At 65.7% G+C, this 19,531-nt stretch overlaps 5 protein-coding genes across 5 annotated transcripts in view; 2 read left to right on the top strand and 3 right to left on the bottom strand.

The window, feature by feature from the left end:
• Positions 1-4,235, bottom strand: part of LOC120748206 (6-phosphofructo-2-kinase/fructose-2,6-bisphosphatase-like) — a 4,915-nt gene extending 680 nt beyond the window's left edge. Inside the window, exons 1-10 of the mRNA XM_040054308.2 lie at positions 3,913-4,235; positions 3,390-3,515; positions 3,198-3,294; positions 3,030-3,096; positions 2,831-2,905; positions 2,258-2,314; positions 2,018-2,139; positions 1,718-1,925; positions 201-347; positions 6-110 (exon numbers count right to left, since the gene is read on the bottom strand). Coding sequence (XP_039910242.1) covers positions 6-110; positions 201-347; positions 1,718-1,925; positions 2,018-2,139; positions 2,258-2,314; positions 2,831-2,905; positions 3,030-3,096; positions 3,198-3,294; positions 3,390-3,515; positions 3,913-3,940 — 1,032 coding nt within the window. The 5' untranslated portion in view covers positions 3,941-4,235. The remainder of the gene's footprint in view (positions 1-5; positions 111-200; positions 348-1,717; positions 1,926-2,017; positions 2,140-2,257; positions 2,315-2,830; positions 2,906-3,029; positions 3,097-3,197; positions 3,295-3,389; positions 3,516-3,912) is intronic.
• Positions 4,236-4,599: 364 nt separating this feature from the next.
• Positions 4,600-7,437, top strand: HSD17B10 (hydroxysteroid 17-beta dehydrogenase 10). The gene is made up of 6 exons (XM_040054325.2): positions 4,600-5,351; positions 5,452-5,616; positions 6,098-6,262; positions 6,453-6,581; positions 6,660-6,768; positions 6,854-7,437. Exons 1-6 carry the CDS (start codon positions 5,328-5,330, stop codon positions 7,042-7,044), a joined length of 783 nt encoding a protein of 260 aa, XP_039910259.1. The 5' UTR covers positions 4,600-5,327; the 3' UTR covers positions 7,045-7,437.
• Positions 7,438-7,574: 137 nt separating this feature from the next.
• NAA10 (N-alpha-acetyltransferase 10, NatA catalytic subunit) lies at positions 7,575-10,838 on the top strand. The gene is made up of 8 exons (XM_040054326.1): positions 7,575-7,835; positions 8,311-8,409; positions 8,538-8,596; positions 8,714-8,759; positions 9,323-9,438; positions 10,098-10,142; positions 10,283-10,367; positions 10,482-10,838. Exons 1-8 carry the CDS (start codon positions 7,815-7,817, stop codon positions 10,710-10,712), a joined length of 702 nt encoding a protein of 233 aa, XP_039910260.1. The 5' UTR covers positions 7,575-7,814; the 3' UTR covers positions 10,713-10,838.
• An 823-nt stretch (positions 10,839-11,661) lies between these two features.
• LOC120748205 (testis-specific Y-encoded-like protein 4) lies at positions 11,662-14,804 on the bottom strand. Its single transcript, XM_040054307.1, has 7 exons — positions 13,197-14,804; positions 13,026-13,103; positions 12,821-12,932; positions 12,583-12,728; positions 12,418-12,494; positions 12,239-12,312; positions 11,662-12,120 (listed from the first exon to the last, which is right to left on the bottom strand). The coding sequence occupies exons 1-7, from the start codon at positions 14,802-14,804 to the stop codon at positions 12,038-12,040; spliced, it is 2,178 nt and encodes a 725-aa protein (XP_039910241.1). The 3' UTR covers positions 11,662-12,037.
• Positions 14,805-14,938: 134 nt separating this feature from the next.
• LOC120748204 (synapsin-1-like) lies at positions 14,939-18,633 on the bottom strand. Its single transcript, XM_040054306.2, has 5 exons — positions 18,577-18,633; positions 18,249-18,298; positions 18,078-18,130; positions 17,719-17,956; positions 14,939-15,150 (listed from the first exon to the last, which is right to left on the bottom strand). The coding sequence occupies exons 1-5, from the start codon at positions 18,594-18,596 to the stop codon at positions 14,939-14,941; spliced, it is 573 nt and encodes a 190-aa protein (XP_039910240.1). The 5' UTR covers positions 18,597-18,633.
• Between the last annotated feature and the right edge of the window lie 898 nt (positions 18,634-19,531).

The raw sequence follows: 19,531 nt of genomic DNA, 5'->3' as shown, positions 1-19,531 counted from the left end.
GCTACCTCGCCTTTGGGGTAGCGGTAGCGGTACTTGTCCTGGTCCCGCAGCGCCAGCTCCTTGGGGTAACGCTCCTGGATCTCCTCGTAGGTCATCTCCTCGCACACCCCCTGCGGCACAGCGGCGTAGGTGGGGTGGGGGGCGTTTTAGGGGGGCTCCCCCCCCTCTCCGTTTCCCCCCAAAAAGAGGGCGTGGCTCACGGCGTCGATCTCGTTGAGGGCCTTCCACTGCTCGTAGGGCACGCCCAGCGCCTCGGCGGTCTGGATGGTGCGCTTCATGTGGCTGGTCCACACCTTCAGCTCCCGGATGTTCTGGCTGCGGATGAACTGGGCCAGCGCCTGGGCGTACTGGGAGGGGCGGGGAGAAGGGTTTGGCCACTGGGTGTGGCTTTACCCAGCCCTGTCCCTCGGTAGGGGAGCATCAAGGTGTGGCCCTAAGCCCTGTCCCTTTCTGGGTGTGGTCTGGATAATTCGCTCCGGGCCATGATCACCTGGGGTGAGGCTGCTGGGTGTGGCCTCCTTTAGCCCCACCCCACAGCTCACCTGGTACACCCAGCCCCACCTGGTGCCCATGAGGGGACATCTCTGTGTCCCCCAGGTGTGTCCCTGCAGGTTGAACTGGCTCTGACCCCATTTGGTGCCCATGAGGGGACATCCCTGCGTCCCCCAGGTGTGTCCCCACAAGTTGAGCTGGCGCAGACCCCACTTGGTGCCCATGAGGGGACATCCCTGCGTCCCCCAGGTGTGTCTCCAGAATTTGAGCTGGCTCAGACCCCACCTGGTGCCCGTGAGGGGACATCCCTGCGTCCCCCAGGTATGTCCCCGCAGCTTTAGCTTGCTCTGACCCCACCTGCTGCCCACGAGGGGACATCTCTGTGTCCCCCAGGTGTATCCCCACAAGTTGAGCCGGCTCAGACCCCACTTGGTGCCCATGAGGGGACATCCCTGCGTCCCCCAGGTGTGTCCCCAGAAGTTGATCTGGCTCAGACCCCACCTGCTGCCCACGAGGGGACATCTCTGTGTCCCCCAGGTGTGTCCCTGCAGGTTGAGCTTGCTCTGACCCCACCTGCTGCCCGCGAGGGGATATCCCTGTGTCCCCCCAGGTGTGTCCCCGCAGGTTGATCTGGCTCAGACCCCACCTGCTGCCCACGAGGGGACATCCCTGTGTCCCCCCAGGTGTGTCCCCGCAGGTTTAACTTGCTCTGACCCCACCTGCTGCCCACGAGGGGACATCCCTGTGTCCCCCCAGGTGTGTCCCCGCAGGTTGAACTTGCTCTGACCCCACCTGCTGCCCACGAGGGGACATCCCTGTGTCCCCCAGGTGTGTCCCTGCAGGTTGAACTGTCTCTGACCCCATTTGGTGCCCATGAGGGGACATCCCTGCGTCCCCCAGGTGTGTCCCCAGAAGTTGATCTGGCTCAGACCCCACCTGCTGCCCATGAGGGGACATCTCTGTGTCCCCCAGGTGCATCCCCGCAGGTTTAGCTTGCTCTGACCCTGCCTGCTGCCCACGAGGGGACAGCCCTGTGTCCCCCCAGGTGTGTCCCTGCAGGTTTAGCTTGCTCTGACCCCACCTGCTGCCCGCGAGGGGATATCCCTGCGTACCCCAGGTGTGTCCCCACAGGTTTAACTTGCTCTGACCCCACCTGCTGCCCACGAGGGGACATCCCTGCGTCCCCCAGGTGTGTCCCTGCAGGTTTAGCTTGCTCTGACCCCACCTGCTGCCCACGAGGGGACAGCCCCGAGTCGCCCCCGATGCGTCCCCGCAGGTTGAGCTGGCTCTCTCCGTGGCGGCTCAGGTAGATGGCGCGTGGCGTGACGTGGATGTTCATCAGGTAATAAACGATGCGGCTCTGCACGTGGCCCTGCACGCGGTTCGCCAGGTACCGCACGCCCACGTCGAAGATCTTGATGTAGGACAGCCCGCTGTGGGGGTGGGAAATCGGGGGAGGGAGAGAGAGACCCCCTCTCAGGGCAGGCCCGGCGGGGCGTGGGGGGCACGTGGGGTGAGGGGTCACCTGTCCAGCTCGTCGTCCAGGGGCTCGTAGGTGGCTTTGTAGCACTCGATGCGCTTCAGGAAATCGGCCACCGCCTCGTCCTGCCCGCGGCCTTTGTAGTCGGGGCTGCTCAGCTTCACTTGCTGGAGAATTTGGGGGGGAGCGTGGGGTTTTTTTTGGGGGGGGGGCTTCCCACCCCTTGCCCAGCCCCTGGTGTCACCTGCAGGTCCCCTGGTGTCACCTCCCTGCCCAGGGTCTCACCTTGATGTTCTCCTCTATGATGGCGGGGTCGTCACAGATGGACTCGACAAACAGGACCTAGGGGGAGAGGGGGGAAAGGGGGGCACCGGTGGCTCCCCTATGCTGTGAGACCCCCAAAATTGTCAGCTCCCCATGCTGTGACAACCCCAAAGCAGTGCCACCACCCTCTATGCTGTGACACCCCCAAAAATGTCACCTCCCCATGCTGTGACTTTCCCAAATTGGTGCCACCCCCATGCTGTGACACTCACAAAACTGTCACCTCCCCATGCTGTGACACCCCTAAATCAGTGCCACACCCCCCAAATCGGTGCCACACCCCCTAAATCGGTGTCACCCTCCCTCCCCATATCAATGACACCCCCAAAAACCACATCACCCCCCCTTCTCATCCCATGTGGACACCCCCAAATCAACTCCTTCCCATCCTGTGGGCCACCCCAAAAACAATTCTAATTCTACACCCTCCAACATCCTCAAGACCCCCCCAAGCAGCACTGCCACCCCCTCCAAATCTATAACACCACCCCCAAAAAAACCCCAAAAACACCTCGTGACCCCCCCAAATTCTACCTTGTACCCGTTCTCCTTGGCGAACTGCAGGATCACATCCCGGCGTTCCCGCGTCGTGTTGGTGGCGTCGAACACCTTGAGGGGTTTTGGGGGGAGAAATTTAATTTTAACCTCCCCCACCACCACCCCAAAATATTCGGGTGGAAGTCGTTTGCCAACGACGGAGTTAATTTTATTTTTTTTTAAATTTAAAACTTACCGCCACCTGCCCCTCCTCAGAGCTCAGGTAGGCGCCGACGTCCTTCAGGGCGGTCAGAGCGCAGTGCCTGGGAATTTGGGGTTTGGGGGGGGGGCGGCGGTTTTGTCAGCTCTGACCTCCCAAACGTACCCCAAAAATACCCCTCCTCCCCAAAAATACCCCTCTAACCTGCGGATTTCCACCCCCTCGGGGTTATCGTGACGGAAGAACTCGTAATTCTTGTACCTGGGGACGGCTTCTCTCCGGTACTCACCCACGTTGAACACTGCAGAGGGACCCGTGTGGACCAGGGGGGTTTAGGTGGGGGGGGGGGGGTCCCCAAACTTTTCGGACGCCCCTCCCCACCCCAAAATCGCTCACCCCGTGTGGGGGTGCCGATCCAGTTGAGGTAGCGGGTGAGCTTTTTGGAGATGTAGGTCTTGCCGCGGGCAGGTAACCCCACCAGTATCACCATGGTGGGGCAGTTGGTGAACTGGGGCACGGAGGCTGGAGGGGGAAAAGTATTTGAGGAGGGGGTGACATCACTTTTACCCCCCCTCAGAACCTCCCCAATTGCCTTTGCACCCCCAAATCCTTCCTGCACCCCAAGTTTGGGAACAACAACCTGCGCTGAGGGGGAAATCCTTGCTCTGTGCACCCCTGTGGGTGTGTTGGGGGGGTTTCCCCCTCCCCAAATTCCGCCCCCCCTTCCATCTCCATCTCGAGGGGTGCAAAGGGACACCCACTTTTTCTTTTTTCGGGATCGGGTCCTCGCCAGCGGCTCCGATGTCGCCGCCATGTCCCTGCCTCTGTTCCCCCCCCACCCCCAAACACCGGTCAGTGTCCCCGCGGTCGCTTCTCGGTGTCGCACCCTCCGAGAATTCACTCCCCGTGTCCCTCGTACCTGGGATTTTGGGTGATTTCTCCTCCATTTTTGGGGACGGGGGGGTGGGGGTAGCCGGGCGGGCTCCGGCGCTGCCCCCCGGGAAGGTCGGAGGTAACGTTATACCCTGGCTGCTGGCCGGGCTGGGAGGGACGAGGGGACAAGGCGGGGGCCAGCGGGGCCCCTCCGTGGGGACCTGACCCCGTCACTTTGGGGGCTCGGCCGTGTCCCCCTGGGGGTCCTGGCCCCGTTCCTGGGGGGGGGTCTCAATTCTTGGAGTCGTGACCCTCCCTCTCCGGGTGATTTTGTCCTGATCCCTTGTGGAGGGGGCTGGAATTATCCCCCTGGGAATTCCAGTCCCACCCCCCCCGAGGGGACTGGATTTTGTCCCCTCAGGATTTTGTCCCCGTCCCCTTTCTTTGGGGTCCTGACCCCCCCCCTCCCCTTATTTCTCAATCCTGTCCCTTTTGGGGGGTCCCAATTTTCGCCCATTGGGGTCCTCGCTCCCGGGGATGAGGAGGAAAAAGGGGATCCCGTGGAACCCCTCCGGACACCCCTCCCTCCAGCTGGGGAACCCCCCCTTGTCCCGCTCCCATTCTCCCGGGATTCCCCACTCGTGACCCCCCCGCCCCTGCCGGTCCCACCCCCGGCCCAGCCCACGGTGTTCTCCCGGTCCCACCCCCGAACCCTCCTTTGGCCCAACCCCCGGTCATTCCCCTGTGTCCCTCCTGGTCCCTCCCGGTCTCTCCCTGTTCTCTCTCTTGTTCCTCCCCGGTCTCTCCCTTTTCCCTCCCCGCTCCCTCAACTCCCCGCTCTTTCCCCGGTCTCTCCCCAGTCCCTCCCCGCTCTTTCCCCCATCCCTTCCCTGTCCCTCCTGGTCCCTCCCCTGTCCATTCCCAGTCCCTCCCAATCTCTCTCCGATCCCTCCCCGTCTCTTCCCGGTCTCTCCCCAGTCCATCCCCGGTCCCTTCCCGTTCTCTCCCTTGTTCCTCCCTGGTCTCTCCCCGATCCCTTCCCTGTCCTTCCTGGACCCTCCCCGTTCTCTCCCTGTTCCTCCCCGGTCTCTCCCCGATCCCTTCCCTGTCCCTCCTGGACCCTCCCCGATCTCTCCCTGTTCCTCCCCGGTCTTTCCCCGATCCTTTCCCTGTCCCTCCTGGACCCTCCCCGGTCCCTCCCCGATCTCTCCCTGTTCCTCCCCGGTCTCTCCCGGTCCCACCCCGCTCCTCCCCGGTCCCTCCCGGTCCCTCCCCGATCTTTCCCTGTTCCTCCCCGCTCCCTCCCGGTCCCTCCCCGTCTCTCCTCGCTCCCTCCTCGCTCCCTCCTCGTCTCCTCGCTCCCTCCCGGTCCCTCCCCGTCTCTCCTCGCTCCCTCCCCGTCTCTCCCCGGTCCCTCCCCTCCCGGTGCCGCCCCCCGCGGGCATTGGCCGGACGGCGGCGATGGCGGCGATTCGCAGCGTGAAGGTACCGGGACCTCCCCCCCACGGAACCCCGCGACCCCCGGGGATGTTTTGGGGAGGGTCTCCCCTCCCCGCTGACCCTTCCCTGTCCTTCTTTCCCCCAGGGCCTGGTGGCGCTGGTGACCGGCGGCGGCTCCGGGCTGGGCCGGGCCACGGCGGAGCGGCTGGTGCGGAGCGGGGCGAGTGTGGTGCTGCTGGACCTGCCCACGTCCAACGGGGACCAGCTGGCCCAGGAGCTGGGCGACCACTGCGCCTTCGCCCCCGCCGACGTGAGCACCGGGCGGGGGGGGGGGGGCTCTGCGGGGCTTCTCCAGCTTGACCACACCAGTGACCAGCTCAACACGGGGCCACCTTGACCACGCTGGTGACCTCTGACCCCTCAGGTGGCATCGCACCTGTGTGTGGAGGCTCCCATGACCCCACAGGTGGCCTTAGCTAAGGGGGTGGGGACCACCTTGACCCCACTGGTGACATCCTCCCCCCTCAAACTGAGGCCAGCGTGACCTTGACCTTGCTGGTGACATCCCCCCCTCCACACAGCCCCCTCATCCCCAGGTGACCCCAGCTGAGGAGGTGGGGGCTGCCTTGACCACCCTGGTGACTCCCCCTCGTTACGGGACCACCGTGACCCCCATGAGTCCCATCCACCGTGACATCCCACATTGACCCTAACGCTGCCATCCCACCGGCGCTGTCCCCTCGTGACCCCGGTGGTGACACCGCCCCCTCGGTGTCCCCTCGCCCCCTCAGGTGACCTCTCCCAAGGAGGTGAGCGCGGCGCTGGCCGTGGCCCAGAAGCGGTTCGGCCGCCTGGACCTGGCTGTCAACTGCGCCGGCATCGGCATCGCCGTCAAGACCTACAACAGCAAGAAGGACAAAGTGCACGACCTGGAGGACTTCCAGAAGGTCATCAATGTGAGTGGGGGGGTCCCTGGGCAATGGCATGGGGGTGTCTGAGCAGTGGGGTGAGTTTAATGTGACCGGCTCGATGGGGCAGCTGTAGATGTGGGGGCTTTGGGGTGTTCCCAGCGCGGCACATGGGGGGTACTGGCAGGGTTTGGCGGTGCCCACAAGACCCCACCCCAAATCCTTCTCCCTCCCCCAGGTGAACCTGGTGGGCACCTTCAACGTGATCCGCCTCAGCGTGCAGCTGATGAGCCAGAACAAGCCCGACGCCGACGGCCACCGCGGCCTGGTGGTCAACACTGCCAGTGTGGCCGCCTTTGAGGGGCAGGTGAGGGACCCCCGGGGACCCTGAGAGCCACAAGGAGGGGTCAGGGGACCCTGCAGTGGCCACACGTCCTCCCCACAGGTGGGTCAAGCGGCCTACTCGGCCTCCAAGGGCGGCATCGTGGGCATGACCCTGCCCATCGCCCGGGACCTGGCGCCGCTGGGCATCCGCGTGGTCACCATCGCCCCAGGTAGGGCCACGGGAGGGCACCTGGTTGGGAGAGGGTGAGGAGGGGGAGCGCCCCGATTCACGCCCTGGTTTTTGGGGTTCCCCAGGGCTGTTCTCCACCCCGCTCCTGGCCGGTTTGCCCGAGAAGGTCCGGAATTTTTTGGGACAGCAAGTGCCTTTCCCGTCCCGGCTGGGGGACCCCGCGGAGTACGCCCACCTCGTGCAGGCCCTGGCCGAGAACCCCATGATCAACGGGGAGGTGGTGAGGCTGGACGGGGCCCTGCGCATGCAGCCCTGAGTCTGGGGGATCCCCTCCACCCCCAGACCCAAATTCTGGGGTGGGTACTGAGAGCAGGGATGGACGCTACAGCTGGACGCTCTCCGGGGACACTCCACGATGGGAACGCCGCGGGGACAAGGACTGGGGTACACCGTATGAGTGGGGGGACTCTATCCTGAGTGGACACAACCCCCACCCCGAGTGGGGACACCCTGGGATTTGGGGACAAACCCCGGGAATGTGGCCATGAGGACACTCAGGAAGTTGGGAAACCCCGCGATGGGGCCCTTGCTCAGGTGTGGGGGCCCATCCCGAGCCCCCCGAGCGTGGGGACCTCCTTGAGTACCCCCCCGGGCCCCCTCTGTCCTTTCCCCATCGCAATAAAGCGTGTTCGCCCACGCGGTCTCCGAACTGTGCGCTGCTCCGCCTGCCGTCTCTTCCCATTGGCTCTCGCCGCTCTCAATCATCGGAGTCGCCAGACGTGATTGGTCGGCGAGGGGGGTGGGAGAGGGCAAGGCCCGCCCCCGCCTGGCGCTCTCCGGGGCACGCGCGGCGCTCGCCTCTGATTGGCTGAGGGCAAAGGGGAGCGCTGGGCGGGGCCCGGCACCCTCCTCTGCTCGCTGATTGGCTGAGGCCCCTGTCAGTACGGCGGGACGAGCTGTGGGCGGGCTCGGCGCTGATTGGCCGGAGAGGAACTTCCGCCGGAAGCTGCTCGTGAGGGGACCGGGAGCGGAGCCGGTACCGGGACCAGGATCGGGAATCGCCACCGAGACCGGACGGCCGCAGCCATGAACATCCGGAACGCACGGGTGGGCGGCTCGGAGGGGCAGGGGGGCTCAGCCGGGGGTCAGCGAGGGACAGCCGGGGACCGGGAAGGGATCTGCCGGTGATACCGGGCCCTGAGGGGAGGCGTGAGGGGAAAAACGGGCCCTGGGAGAGGTCTGAGGGGAACACCGGGCCCTGGGCAGGGGGAACTAGGGTTTCATGGGACCGGGCTCCGGCAGATGCTTTACCGGGCCTCAAACAAGGGGAACCGGCGCCTTACCGGGGGTCTGAGAGTGATACCGGGCTTCGGGAAAGGGGTACCGGAGCCTGAGGGGGACACCGGGCCCTTGAGGGGGGTCTCTGAGGGGCAGCACTGGATCTCGGTTCTCTGGGGGGGGCTCTGAGGTGGGTCCTGTGCCCTGAAGGGGGCTCTGAGGGCCCGGCCCGGTGTTGGGGGAGCAGCGGGGCCGGTTCCGGGGTGACTCTCCCGTGTCCCCGGTTCCGCCTCCGCCCCGGCAGCCCGAGGACCTGATGAACATGCAGCACTGCAACCTGCTCTGCCTGCCCGAGAACTACCAGATGAAATATTACTTCTACCACGGCCTCTCCTGGCCTCAGGTGTGGCTCTGGATCCTCCCCCGGAACACCTGGAATTCCCCCCCAGGGACACCTGGGATCCCCCAGGGACAGCTGAAATCCCCCCAGGGACACCTGAGTCCCCCCTCACCCCCTTTCCCACCCCTCAGCTCTCCTACATCGCCGAGGACGAGAACGGGAAGATCGTGGGATACGTCCTGGCCAAGATGTGAGTGTGGGGTTGGGGTCTCCCTCCCCTTCCCCTTCTCCTGTGCTTTTGGGGGGTCGTTGCCGGCGGGATTTGGGGGTCCCAACCCCCCCTGACCCCCTCCCCGTGCGTGTGCAGGGAGGAAGATCCCGATGACGTCCCACACGGACACATCACATCCCTGGTGAGGGGTTTGGGGGGCTCTTGGAATGGGTCAGGGCATTTTGGGGGGCTCCTCGAGGGTCTTTGGGGTTATCTGAGGGTTTAGGGGGGTTCTTGAGGGGTTCTTGGATGGAGCCTGACCACTTGGGGGGTTCCTTGAGGGTCTTTGGGGGGCTCACGGAGGGGTTCTGAGGCTTTGGGGGATTGTTGGGGAGTAGTGGGGGGCTGAGCTGGAGGTACCCCAGGGGCATGGGGTGATTTTTGGGGTGCCCAGCGGTTTTTTTGGGGGGTGCCCCAGGCTGTTTTTCACTCCCAGGCAGTGAAACGCTTCCACCTAGACTGTTTTGGGGTTGCCATGAGGATTTTTGGCAGCACTCCAGCCCGTTTTGGGGTTCCTCTGGGAGTTTTGGGGTGCCCTAGCTGGTTTCTGGGATCCCCAAGCAATTTTGCTCTTTCTCCCATTCCTGAATAATCCCCACCAGACCCTGGGATGGTTTTGATGTGCCCCTCACTGTTTCTGGGGAGTTTTGGGGTCCCCTGGGGTTTTTTTGGGGGGTGTCCCAGCCCGTTTTGGGGCCCCCCCAGGCAGTGAAACGCTCGCACCGGCGCCTGGGGCTGGCGCAGAAGCTCATGGACCAGGCGTCGCGGGCCATGATCGAGAACTTCAACGCCAAATACGTGTCCCTGCACGTGCGCAAGAGGTGAGACCGTCCCCCAAATCCCCACAAAATAACCCTGTCAGACACCCCTGTCCCCCAAATCCCCCCAGGAACACCCCTAAAATAAACCTGTCAGACCCCCTGTCCCCTAAATCCCCCCCAAATAACGCTGTCAGACACCCCTGTCCCGTAAATCCCCCCAGATCCCCCCAGGAACACCCCCAAAATAAACCTATCAGACACCCCTGTTCCCCAAATCCCTCCAAAATAACCCTGTCAGACACCCCTGTCCCCCCAAATACCCCCCAGATCCCCCCAGGATCACCCCCAAAATAAACCTATCAGATACCCCTGACCCCCAAATCCCCCCAGAGATGCTCCCAAAATAACTGCTCCCATTTGTCAGACCCCCAAATCTCTCCAGGAACACCCCCAAAATAACATCCCCCCCCATTTTTCAGACCCCCAAAACCCCCTAGAAACATCCCCAAAATAAACCTCCCCTACTAGTCACACCCCCAAATCCCCCCCAGATCCTCAGGAACACCCCCAAAATATAACCCTGTGAGACACCCCTGTCCCCCAAATCCCCCAGTGACACTCCCAAAATAACCCCCCCTTTTTGTCAGACCCCCAAATCCCCCCCCCGACCCTCAGGAACGCCCCCAAAATAACCCCCCCTCTCCGTTTGTCCTCGGCAGCAACCGTGCGGCGCTGCACCTCTATTCCAACACCCTCAACTTCCAGTGAGTCTGGGGGCGTTTGGGGGAGCAGATGTGGGGTTTTTTGGGGGGAGGGGGGCTTCGAGCAGCTCATAAAGAGACAAAGGAACCCCCCACCACCACCCTCGTGCATGAGCCCCCCACCCAAAAATATCCCCCTCAAGGATCAGCGAGGTGGAGCCCAAATACTACGCGGACGGGGAGGACGCCTACGCCATGAAACGGGACCTCACCCAAATGGCAGACGAGGTGCGGGACCCCCAAAATCCCCCGGGACCCCCAAAATCCCCCAACCCCTCCTGAGGGTTTTTTTCCAGGGCTCTTTTCCCACATTAACCCCCTCTGTGCCCCCGCCCTGCCCAGCTGAGGAAGCAGGTGGAGCAGAAGGAGCGGGGTCGGCCCCTGGCCCCCGCCGAGCCCCCCAGAAGTGGGGATGGGGTCTGCGGCTCTGGGGGACCCCCCTCGCACCCCCCCACGGGACACCACCCCCACGAGGACGGAGGGGGAGACAGCAAAGACGTCAGCGAGGTCAGCGAGACCACCGAGAGCACCGACGTCAAGGACAGCTCCGAGGCCTCCGACTCGGCCTCATAGGGACCCCCGGGACCCCCCCCTCAAAATCCCTGGGACACCCTCCCCCCGGGGGGCTCTCCAGAATGCTGGGAGCCCCCTGGGACCCCCTTGGTGCTTTTGGGGGGCAGTAAAGCCCCTCGGTCTCCAGCCTGTGCTGTGTCTCTGTGTGTGACCCTGATCTGGGGGTGCTCGTGGCATTTTTTGGGGGGGGGGGTGTCCAGGGGGGGTTTCGCCCCCTCCCCTCAGGGACACAGCGGTGCCGCTAGGGGGAGCCCTGTATCCGCGTGGGGGCGTGGCGTCTGCTGATGCCTCGCCTGCTGATTGGTGGAGGCGCGGCTCGCGCCAAGATCCGCCCGCTGATTGGCGGAGACGCGCAGCTGTGGCGCCGCCTAGCGGGAGGGCGGGGAGGAACGGGCGGCGCTGCGGAGGCGCCGGGAACGGGAACGGGATCGGCACCGGGAACGGGACCGGAGCGGGGCTGGAGCAGCGGGAACGGAGCCGGGAACGCTCTGGCACCGCGCCTGCCATGCGCCGCTGCCCACCGCCGGGACAGGCCGTGCTGGTGTGTACGGGGGCGGATTTTCCCTGCCGCGGGCGGTTCGGGTTCCCGGGGGGGTGCTGATGGAATTCGGGGAGCCGCGGGAGGAGCTGGGCCCGGCGGGGGGCACCACAGTGGGGACAGGGGGTCATTGGTATCAGGGGATGGAGGCACCGAGAACGGGCTGGAAATGGGGGCAGGGGACACTGGGGCGTATTTGGGGGTCCCCAGCACTTTGGGGGTCTCCCTCCCTCCCCACCAGGTGCAGGGGATGGTGCAGGTGCCCGCTCCCAGCCCAGGACCCTGCAGGGTCCCCCCAGAGCCAGAGGAGCCCCTCAACCCAACACTGGTGAGGAGGTGAATGACCCAGGGGAGTAAAATCACCCTAAAATCCCTCACGGTCCCTTGGGGTTTGAGGGAGGGCTCTGTGAATCTGTTAAAACTTTCTCTTTATTATAATATATTTTTAGATATAAAAAGAAAATTTTATAAGTTTTTAACCCAACATGTACAAAAAAAACCGATCGGGAAACGGTTTTGTTTCTCCCCTTGTGTGGTGTGGGATGTGTGTGTGTGTGGGGAGGGGGATTTAGGGGGACCCCCACACCCACTGGGTGATGGAGTAGGGGAGATTGGGGGTCCCCAGAGAGGGGTCATGAAAGGTTTGGGGGGGGAAAGTGGGGGGGTGAAAGGCCTTCAAACACCCTGAGCTGTGTTGGGGGGGCCCCCAGCCCCTCGTTACCCGCAATTCCTGGGGGGGGGGCAGGGGGTGGAGATGTGCAGCACCCCCAAATCCCCCCCCCTCTAATTAGATTCTGCCCCTGTTGGGGTCTTTCTGTCCCACGGCGGGGTTGGGGGGCTCCTCGGTCGGGATCTCTTCCACGCCACTGCCTGGAGAGGAGGGGGAATTGGGGGGCACAAAATCAGCCAAAAGGACTCGGGGGGACCCCCCCCGATTTCCTCAGGTGAGGAATTTTGGGGAGGGTAAAGGGCGGAGTTGGTCACTCACCATCGCCGTCATCGGGGATCTCCTGCACGTCCTCGTCGTCGTCCAGGATCACCACGCAGTCCTCGCCGCTCTCACTGGGGAGGCGGCGTTAATCGAGGGGAGGGGGCTCAAAGGTTTGGGGTTCCCCCAATTCCCCAAAACCCCCAGGGTGCCCCCAGCTCCCTTGGGGCGCAGCTCACCTGTCTGGGGGTCCCTCGGCGCCCTCCCCCAGCAGGTAGAACTGGAGCGGGTTGGGCCAAAGCTCCTCCTTGATGATCTGGGTGGAGGAGATGGGGGGGCAAAGGTCAGGGGGAGGGGGGGGTACTGGGAGCACTGGGAGGTGTTACTGGGAGCACTGGGCTCACCTCGGCCACGCGGTCCCCCGCGGGGAAGCTGTGGTCCCCAAACCACGCGAAGAAGCTGCGGGGGGCCGGGGGGCCCTTGTGGGGACGGGACCGGGGGTCCTGCCCCTGCCACCACCGGATGGGGGTCGAGTGGGACACCAGGTGACCTGGGTGGAGGGAACACATGAGGGGGTCACTCCGGAGCCCCCCCTTGACCTGTAGGAAGTCGGGGGTTCCCCCCCCGAGCCCCGAAACCCACCGGAGGGGCCGCGCACGAACTCCTTGGCCACGACGTCGTTCTGGAAATAGGGGTTGACGCTGAAGAAGAAGCGGATGCGGCACCCGGGGCGGCTCTGGCCGAACTCCTCCACCTGCAGGCCCACTTGTGTTACCTCGGGGCGGGGGGGGGTCACACAACCTCGAATCGACCCCCCACCCCCCAAAACCCCCCCAATTCCAGGCACCTGCAAACTCGTCATGTAGCTCAGCGCGTCCTCGTCGCGGTCACTGATCATGGCCGAGAGCTGCGGGTGGTTCAGGAACTGGGGACGGGGAGGCGTCAAGGAAAGCTGGATCTGGAGGTTCGCCCCACCCTCCCCACCCCAAAACGCAGCCCCACGCCGCCCCAAGGATACGGCAGTGACCCAGAAGCCGGGGATGTGCTGGATGAGGCGGTTGCGGCGCTGCAGGTGGGGCCGGCGGCGGAGGCAGAAGCGGGCGCGGAGGCGGCGGAAGGCTCGAGCCGCCTCCTCCTCCACGGCCTCCAGCTCCAGCTGCACGGCCTCCAACGCCGCCAGGTACCGCGCCGGGCCTTCGTCCCGCTCCTCCTCCTCCTCCTCCTCCTCGTCCTCGTCCAGGGAGATCACCGCGCTCTCCTCGGCCACGTGCTCCTTGGGGATTGGGACGCCCGCGGGTTCTGGGAGCCCCGCGAGATCTGGGAGCCCGGGGCCGCCCCGGCTGTGCCCCACACAGGCTGTGGGGCTGGGCTCCAGGCCCTCCTCGGCGGTCTCCACTCCCCCTTTCTGCTCTCTGTCCCACCTCACGGTGGTCTCCAGGCTGCCTGTGTCCTCCCTGGTGGCCTCCAGGACCTCCGGGCCCCCCTTCCCGCTCCTCTCCCACTCCAAGCGCTGGGTGCTGGCAGTCTCTACGCTGCCCCTGGGCCTCGCAGGGGTCTTTGCCTTGCGCCTGCTGGCGCTTTTCAGCTCCCCACCAGGAGAAGCGTCGCTCTCCCCGCTCCCCAGGACCTTGGTGGTTGTCTCCAGGCCCCCTTTGCTCCTTCTCCCGTGCTCCAAGCAGCGGGTGACGGCTGTCTCCAGGCTCCCTCTGCGCCCGTTGGCGGTGCCTGTGATCTCCCTGCCGGTCTCCAGACCACCCGTGGACTCTCTGGTGGTCTCCGGGCTTCCCTTGGATTCCACGGGAGTCTCCAGGACACCTTTGTTCTGCTCAGGGGAGTGTGTGACAGCAGTTCCCAGGTCCCCCGTGGCCTCGCTGGTGGTCTCCAGCCCTTCTGTGACCTCTCTGGTGGTCTCCAAAGCCCTTTTCTCCTGCTCCAAGCAGTCGGTACTTGTGGTCTCCAGGCTGCCTTTGCATCTGTCGATGGTCTCTAAGATCCCCTCGGGCCCGTTGTTGGTCTCCACGCCCTCTGTGACCTCTCTGGTGGTCTCCAGGCCCTCTTTTTCTTGATCCAAGCAGCGGGTGATGGTGGTCTGCAGGCTGGCTACGGCCTCTCCGGTGGTCTTTGGCCCATCCGTGGCCACCCCGGGGGTCTCCAGCCCCTCACTGTGGGTCTCCAGCCCTTCATTGGGGGTTTCCAATCCCTCACTGGGGGTCTCCAGCCCCTCACTGGGGGTTTCCAATCCCTCACTGGGGGTCTCCAGCCCCTCACTGGGGGTCTCCAATCCCTCATTTGGGGTCTCCAATCCCTCACTGGGGGTCTCCAATCCCTCATTTGGGGTCTCCAGCCCCTCACTGGGGGTCTCCAGCCCCTCCCCGGCCAAAGCCGCGATCTCCGAGCCGCCGCCTGGGGGCGCGCGCGCGTCCCCGCCGCCGCCGCCCCGCGCATGCCCGGACCCGCCGCCCCGCGCGCGCGCGCTGCGGCCCTCACCACGACCTCCGGCGGGGGTGGGAGAACGGGCCGTCTCCCCGCGGGTGACGGCGGCGGCAGGGCCCGTCCCCGTGGGCTCGTCCAGGCGGCGGAGCTTGGCCGGGGACGGTCGGTCCGCCCCGGCCCCGGCCCCGCTCATGGCGGCGGCTCCGGCGCCCGCCAGGGCCGAAGCAGCGGCCGAAAAAGCGCGCGCGCCGCCGCCGCCGCCGAAGCCCCGCCCACTCGCTCGTCACTCGCGCGCTGCCCATTGGCCGGTTGCCATGGCGACGCCCGTCACGCGGGGCGGGCGGGAAAAGGGGGCAGCCAATGGGAGGGCGCTGCTTTGGCGGGCTCGGGGAGCCGGGTGGGCGGGGCGAGGGGGGACCGCGCGCAGGCGCAGCGCGAGGAGCGCACGTGCGGGCGGCGCGAGAGCCCCGTCGTGAGGGGAGAGGCCACGCCCCGCTCCCGCCATGAGGGGACCGGGCAGCGCTGAGGCAGCGGGACCCCTCCAGGAGGGCACGGGGTCCCCCCCACACTGTCACCTGAGGGACTGGGGCCTCCCTACAGTGACTTCAGAGGGGTTGCCCCCATGCCCCGCTGTTACCTGAGGGGCTGAGGGACCGTGAGGGCAGGCAGGACCCTCTCCAAAAGGAACAGGATTTTCCCTCCTTCCCAGTGAGTATAAAGGGGCTGGGAGGCCTCCCTACAACACGTGAGGGAGTGGAACCCTCCCGCAGTGACTTCAAAGGGGCTGGCTGCCCCCCTTCTACCCCTCCTGTCACCTGAGGGGCTGATGGACAGGACCACCACCCACACTGTCACCCAGAGAGCTGAGGGACAGCAGGAGGAGCAGGACCCCCAGGGAGGATGGGACCCTCCCACAGATGGGACCCCCCCGCTGTCACCTGAGGGATTGGCACCCTATACAGTAAGCCCAGGGGGGGTGAGAGTTCCCCCCGCTTACTGTCACCTGAATCACTGGGACACTCCCCACAGTGAGTCCTGAGGAGATGTGGGACCACCCCAATGTCACCTGAGGGCACAGGACCTTCCTGTGGCTGGATCTAGGGCAGGGAGGACCCTCCCTGAGGACTGAGAACCCCCTCAGCAGCTTCACTGGGGGCTGGGGACCCCCTCCAGGAGGCTCAGGACCCCCCAGCTGCCTCCAAGGGGCCTTAAGACCACCCCCCCACTTCATCCTCAGGGGCTCATGAGCCCCCCTAGCTACTCCCTGGATACTCAGGACCCTTCCCAGTTCTTCCAAGGGCACTCAAGACATCCCCCTGAGCTGTTATCAGGAGATTGAGGATGCCCTCAGTTCTTCCAAGGGGGCTCAAGACCCCCAGCCCAATTACTCGCTGGATACTCAGGACCTCCCCCAGTTCTTCCAGGGGGGCTCAAGACCCCCACTCCAGTTACTCCCTGGATACTCAGGACCCCGCAGTTCTGTCAAGGGGGCTCAAGATCCCCACTCCAGTTACTCCCTGGGTACTCAGGACCCCCTCAGTTCTTCAAGGGGGCTCAAGATCCCCACTCCAGTTACTCCCTGGATACACAGGACCCCTCCCAGTTCTCCAAGGGGGTTCAGACACCCTCACCCCAATTAGTTGCTGGATACTCAGGACCCCCCAGTTCCTCAGGGGGGCTCAGGACCCTCACCCCAGTTACTCCCCGGATACTCAGGACCCCTCAGTTCTTCCAAGGGGGCTCAAGACCCCACCCCAGCTACTCCCAAGATACTCAGAACCCCTCAGTTGTTCAAGGGAGCTCAGGATCCTCACCCCAGTTACTCCCAAGATACTCAGAACCCCTCAGTTCTTCCAAGGGGGCTCAAGACTCCCACCCCAGCTGTTCCCAGGACATTGAGGACCCCCCAGTTCTTCAAGGGGGTTCAGACCCCTCCACCTCAATTACTCGCTGGATATTCAGGACCCCCACCCCAATTACTTGCTGGATACTCAAGACCCCCCCATAGCTACTCCGAACCCCTCAGTTCCTCCAAGGGGGCTCAGGACCCCCCACCCCAGCTGCTCCCAGGACATTGGGGACCCCCCACTTCATCCTCGGGGGCTCACGACCCACCTAGCTACTCTCTGGATACTCAAGACCCCTCCCAGTTCTCCAAGGGAGTTCAGACCCCCCACCCCAATTACTCGCTGGATACTCAGGACCCCCCAGTTCTACCAAGGGGGGCTCAAGACCCCCCCCATAGCTACTCCAAACCCCTCAGTTCCTCCAAGGGGGCTCAGGACCCCCCACCCCAGCTGCTCCCAGGACCACCACCCGGCTGCTCCCCGGGGCTCACAGACCCTTCTGTCACGACAAGGCGCCCACGACACGACAGCCAAAGGTGAGCCTGCCCCATCTCCGGGGGGCCTGGGGGGGGCTCTTTGTCATCCAGGGGCCCCGTGACCTTTGCTGGGACCTTCCCCGGGGCAGGAAACGGCTGCGACAGCGCCGGCAGGGGGAAGGAGGGAGGGGGGGACACACACACCCGGCCCCCACCCCCTAAACACAGACAGACAAACCCTCCCCGACCCCGTCCCCACCCCAAATTCCCCCCCCCCCCCACCCCACGACAACAACTCGGGGCCACCGTCGTTCCATGGCTGTATGTACACAGGGGCGCCCCAAAACCCGGCTGGGGTGCGCATGAGTCGGGAGGGGGGGGGGTCCCACAAAGTGACAACGCCCCCCCACCCCGGGGCGGGGCGCAATTTTGGGGGGTGCCCTTCCATCTCAGCACACCCCCCACCACTTCCACCTCCCCCTGACTGATTTAGGGGTGTCCTACGTGGAATGAGAGGCGGGGGGGGGTCCGTGACGATTTGGGAGGTGACAATTTTGGGTGGTGACAACCGGGTTCCCCCCCACACACACACAAACACACACACACACCTCAGGTGAGCCAGGCCAGCGCCAGGTAAAGCCCCAGGGCCAGCGCGGCCGTGGGGCCCCCCCCCGTCCCCCCAGGCCACCGGCACCAGCACGGCCAAGGCCAAAACCACCCCGCAACCCCTGAGGGCCCCCCCCAAACTGTTCCCCCTCCCCCGGGGGGGCCGCGCCGGCACCACCAGCGCCCCTTCCACCGGCCCCCCCCTCCCCAGCAGCACCGGGGGGCTGCACCGTCCCCCCCCCCTCGTAGCGCAGGGCCATCTCGTTGGCCAGCGAGGTGTTGGGGGCTCGCTCGGGGAAAGGGGGGTCCCCGTTTCTCGGGGGGGGGTCGTTGTCGCCGGGGTCACCCCGCAGCCGGCGCAGGTGGGACAGGTAGAGCTGCTCCAGCTCCCGCGCCACCGCCTCGTCCTCGGCGCCCTAGGGGAGCAGGGCAAGAGTTTGGGGTACCCCCGTACTCGGGGAGGCACGGTTTGGGGTACCCCCTTCCTTGGGGGAGGGAGGTACCCCGGTTTTTAGGGGGGAGAGGGTGTTGTCTCACCTGTGCTGGGGGCTGCTCCGCATCCGGGGGGGGCGTTGGGGCAAGCTCAGGCTCTGCGGGAGGGAAAAAGGGGGTGAGGGACCCCCAGAATTATAGAGGAACCCCAAAACTGGAAGGCGCCCCAGTAAATTGGGGCTGCACCCCCAGATTTGGTGCGGGAGCAGTACTTACCTGTGCTGTGGTCGGGGGGTGGGAGCTGCACGTCCTCCGCCTCCTGTGGCCTTTTGGGGGGGACACGGGTGTGGGGGGGAGGGGGATCACCGGAGAGGACCCAACCCCCCCCAAATTAGGGGTGGGAGCAGCATCTGCACTCCCCCCCCACCCCCCAGAATGTGACCCACATCCGGGACCCGAGGTGTCCGGGGGGGGGGAACCCAGGCATGCTCCACAGCCCCCCCCTCAATTTCGGGGGGCACATGCGGGGGGGGGTGTAGGGGGGGGGTTGACCCCATTTTGGGGGTCCCCCATGCAGATCCCCCCCCCCCCCCCCATCTCTTACCTGCCCTTCCCAGGCCTCATCCAGATCCCGGGGGGGGGCGGCTCTCCCACCGCGCCCCCCTCCCCCGTTAAGGGGGGTCCCCCCCCCGCCCCCCCCCGGCGGCCCCCCCCTCCCCCGGGGGTCCCAGGGCCGGTATTGCCGCAGGCGGGTCAGGGGCAGCCCCAGAGCGTCGGCGAAAAGGACCCGCCGCGACCCCCCGCCCACCCCGGGGGGCGCGGGGCTGTCGGGGTCCCCCGGGGGGGCAGCGGGAACCTCGGGGACCCCCGGCGGGGGCTCGGGGATCTCCGGGACGGGGGGGGACGGAGTCGAGGCGGGTGGGAGGGCCGAGGGGTCATGAGGGCTCGGAGGGGGGGTCCCGGGGGTTTGGGGGGGGGGTCCCGGAGCGCGGGGGGGGCTGGGAGGAGCCCCCCCCGCGCGGGGCACGCCGGGAGTCCGGCCACGGGGGGGGCGCCGGGGCGGAGGCGGGAGCCCGGGCCATGGCGGAGGGGCGGGGCCGGGAGCCGCAGCGCGGGGGCGGGGCCTGAGGAAGGGGCGGGGCTTGGGGAGGGGGCGGGGCTTGGGGAGGGGGCGTTGAGGGTCCTGTGAAAGGAGCGCCCCCCCCCAACTCCGCATCCACTCCTGGATTCACTGAGGGGTGGTTGGGGGGGGGGTCACAAAGGGGGGAGTTAAAGGGTGAGTCCGGGGGGGGGCAGAGGGGATGTGCCCCCCACCTCAGTGTCTGCAGCGGTCTGGGAAAGCGCTGAGATTTAAATGGGGTCCCCCAGGATGCCTGAGTGACCCGGGGGGGTGTTTGGGGGAGGTTTAGGGGGCTCCTCCTCCCGTTCTCATGGGTCCCAGGGGGAGCAAAGAGGGACCCCCCCCCCAGTATCTGCTCCCTTTGGTGGGGGTTAAGGGTGTAGTGGGGTCTCTGGGGGGGGGGGGTCATTAGCACCCCTTTACACCTGGGGCTCCCAGG

Source organism: Hirundo rustica, chromosome 38 (assembly GCF_015227805.2).
Source record: "Hirundo rustica isolate bHirRus1 chromosome 38, bHirRus1.pri.v3, whole genome shotgun sequence".
NCBI classification, from domain to species: domain Eukaryota; kingdom Metazoa; phylum Chordata; class Aves; order Passeriformes; family Hirundinidae; genus Hirundo; species Hirundo rustica.
Note: the sequence above shows the minus strand (reverse complement) of the source record. Positions and strands in the feature narration are given on the sequence as shown.

Excerpts from the sequence above, each read along its gene's own strand:
- HSD17B10 (XM_040054325.2), top strand. The coding sequence starts at position 5,328 with ATGGCGGCGATTCGCAGCGTGAAG. Across the intron at positions 5,352-5,451 it reads CGGCGATTCGCAGCGTGAAG|GGCCTGGTGGCGCTGGTGAC; the intron begins GTACCGGGACCT and ends TCTTTCCCCCAG. Across the intron at positions 6,263-6,452 it reads ACTTCCAGAAGGTCATCAAT|GTGAACCTGGTGGGCACCTT; the intron begins GTGAGTGGGGGG and ends TCCCTCCCCCAG.
- LOC120748204 (XM_040054306.2), bottom strand. The coding sequence starts at position 18,596 with ATGAGGCCTGGGAAGGGCAG. Across the intron at positions 18,299-18,576 it reads ATGAGGCCTGGGAAGGGCAG|GCCACAGGAGGCGGAGGACG; the intron begins GTAAGAGATGGG and ends CCCCCCCAAAAG. Across the intron at positions 18,131-18,248 it reads ACCCCCCGACCACAGCACAG|AGCCTGAGCTTGCCCCAACG; the intron begins GTAAGTACTGCT and ends TCCCTCCCGCAG.
- LOC120748205 (XM_040054307.1), bottom strand. The coding sequence starts at position 14,804 with ATGAGCGGGGCCGGGGCCGGGGCGGACCGACCGTCCCCGGCCAAGCTC. Across the intron at positions 13,104-13,196 it reads CCGGCTTCTGGGTCACTGCC|TTCCTGAACCACCCGCAGCT; the intron begins GTATCCTTGGGG and ends CCCCGTCCCCAG. Across the intron at positions 12,729-12,820 it reads GTTCGTGCGCGGCCCCTCCG|GTCACCTGGTGTCCCACTCG; the intron begins GTGGGTTTCGGG and ends CCCTCCACCCAG.
- NAA10 (XM_040054326.1), top strand. The coding sequence starts at position 7,815 with ATGAACATCCGGAACGCACGG. Across the intron at positions 8,410-8,537 it reads ACGGCCTCTCCTGGCCTCAG|CTCTCCTACATCGCCGAGGA; the intron begins GTGTGGCTCTGG and ends CCCACCCCTCAG. Across the intron at positions 10,368-10,481 it reads TCACCCAAATGGCAGACGAG|CTGAGGAAGCAGGTGGAGCA; the intron begins GTGCGGGACCCC and ends CGCCCTGCCCAG.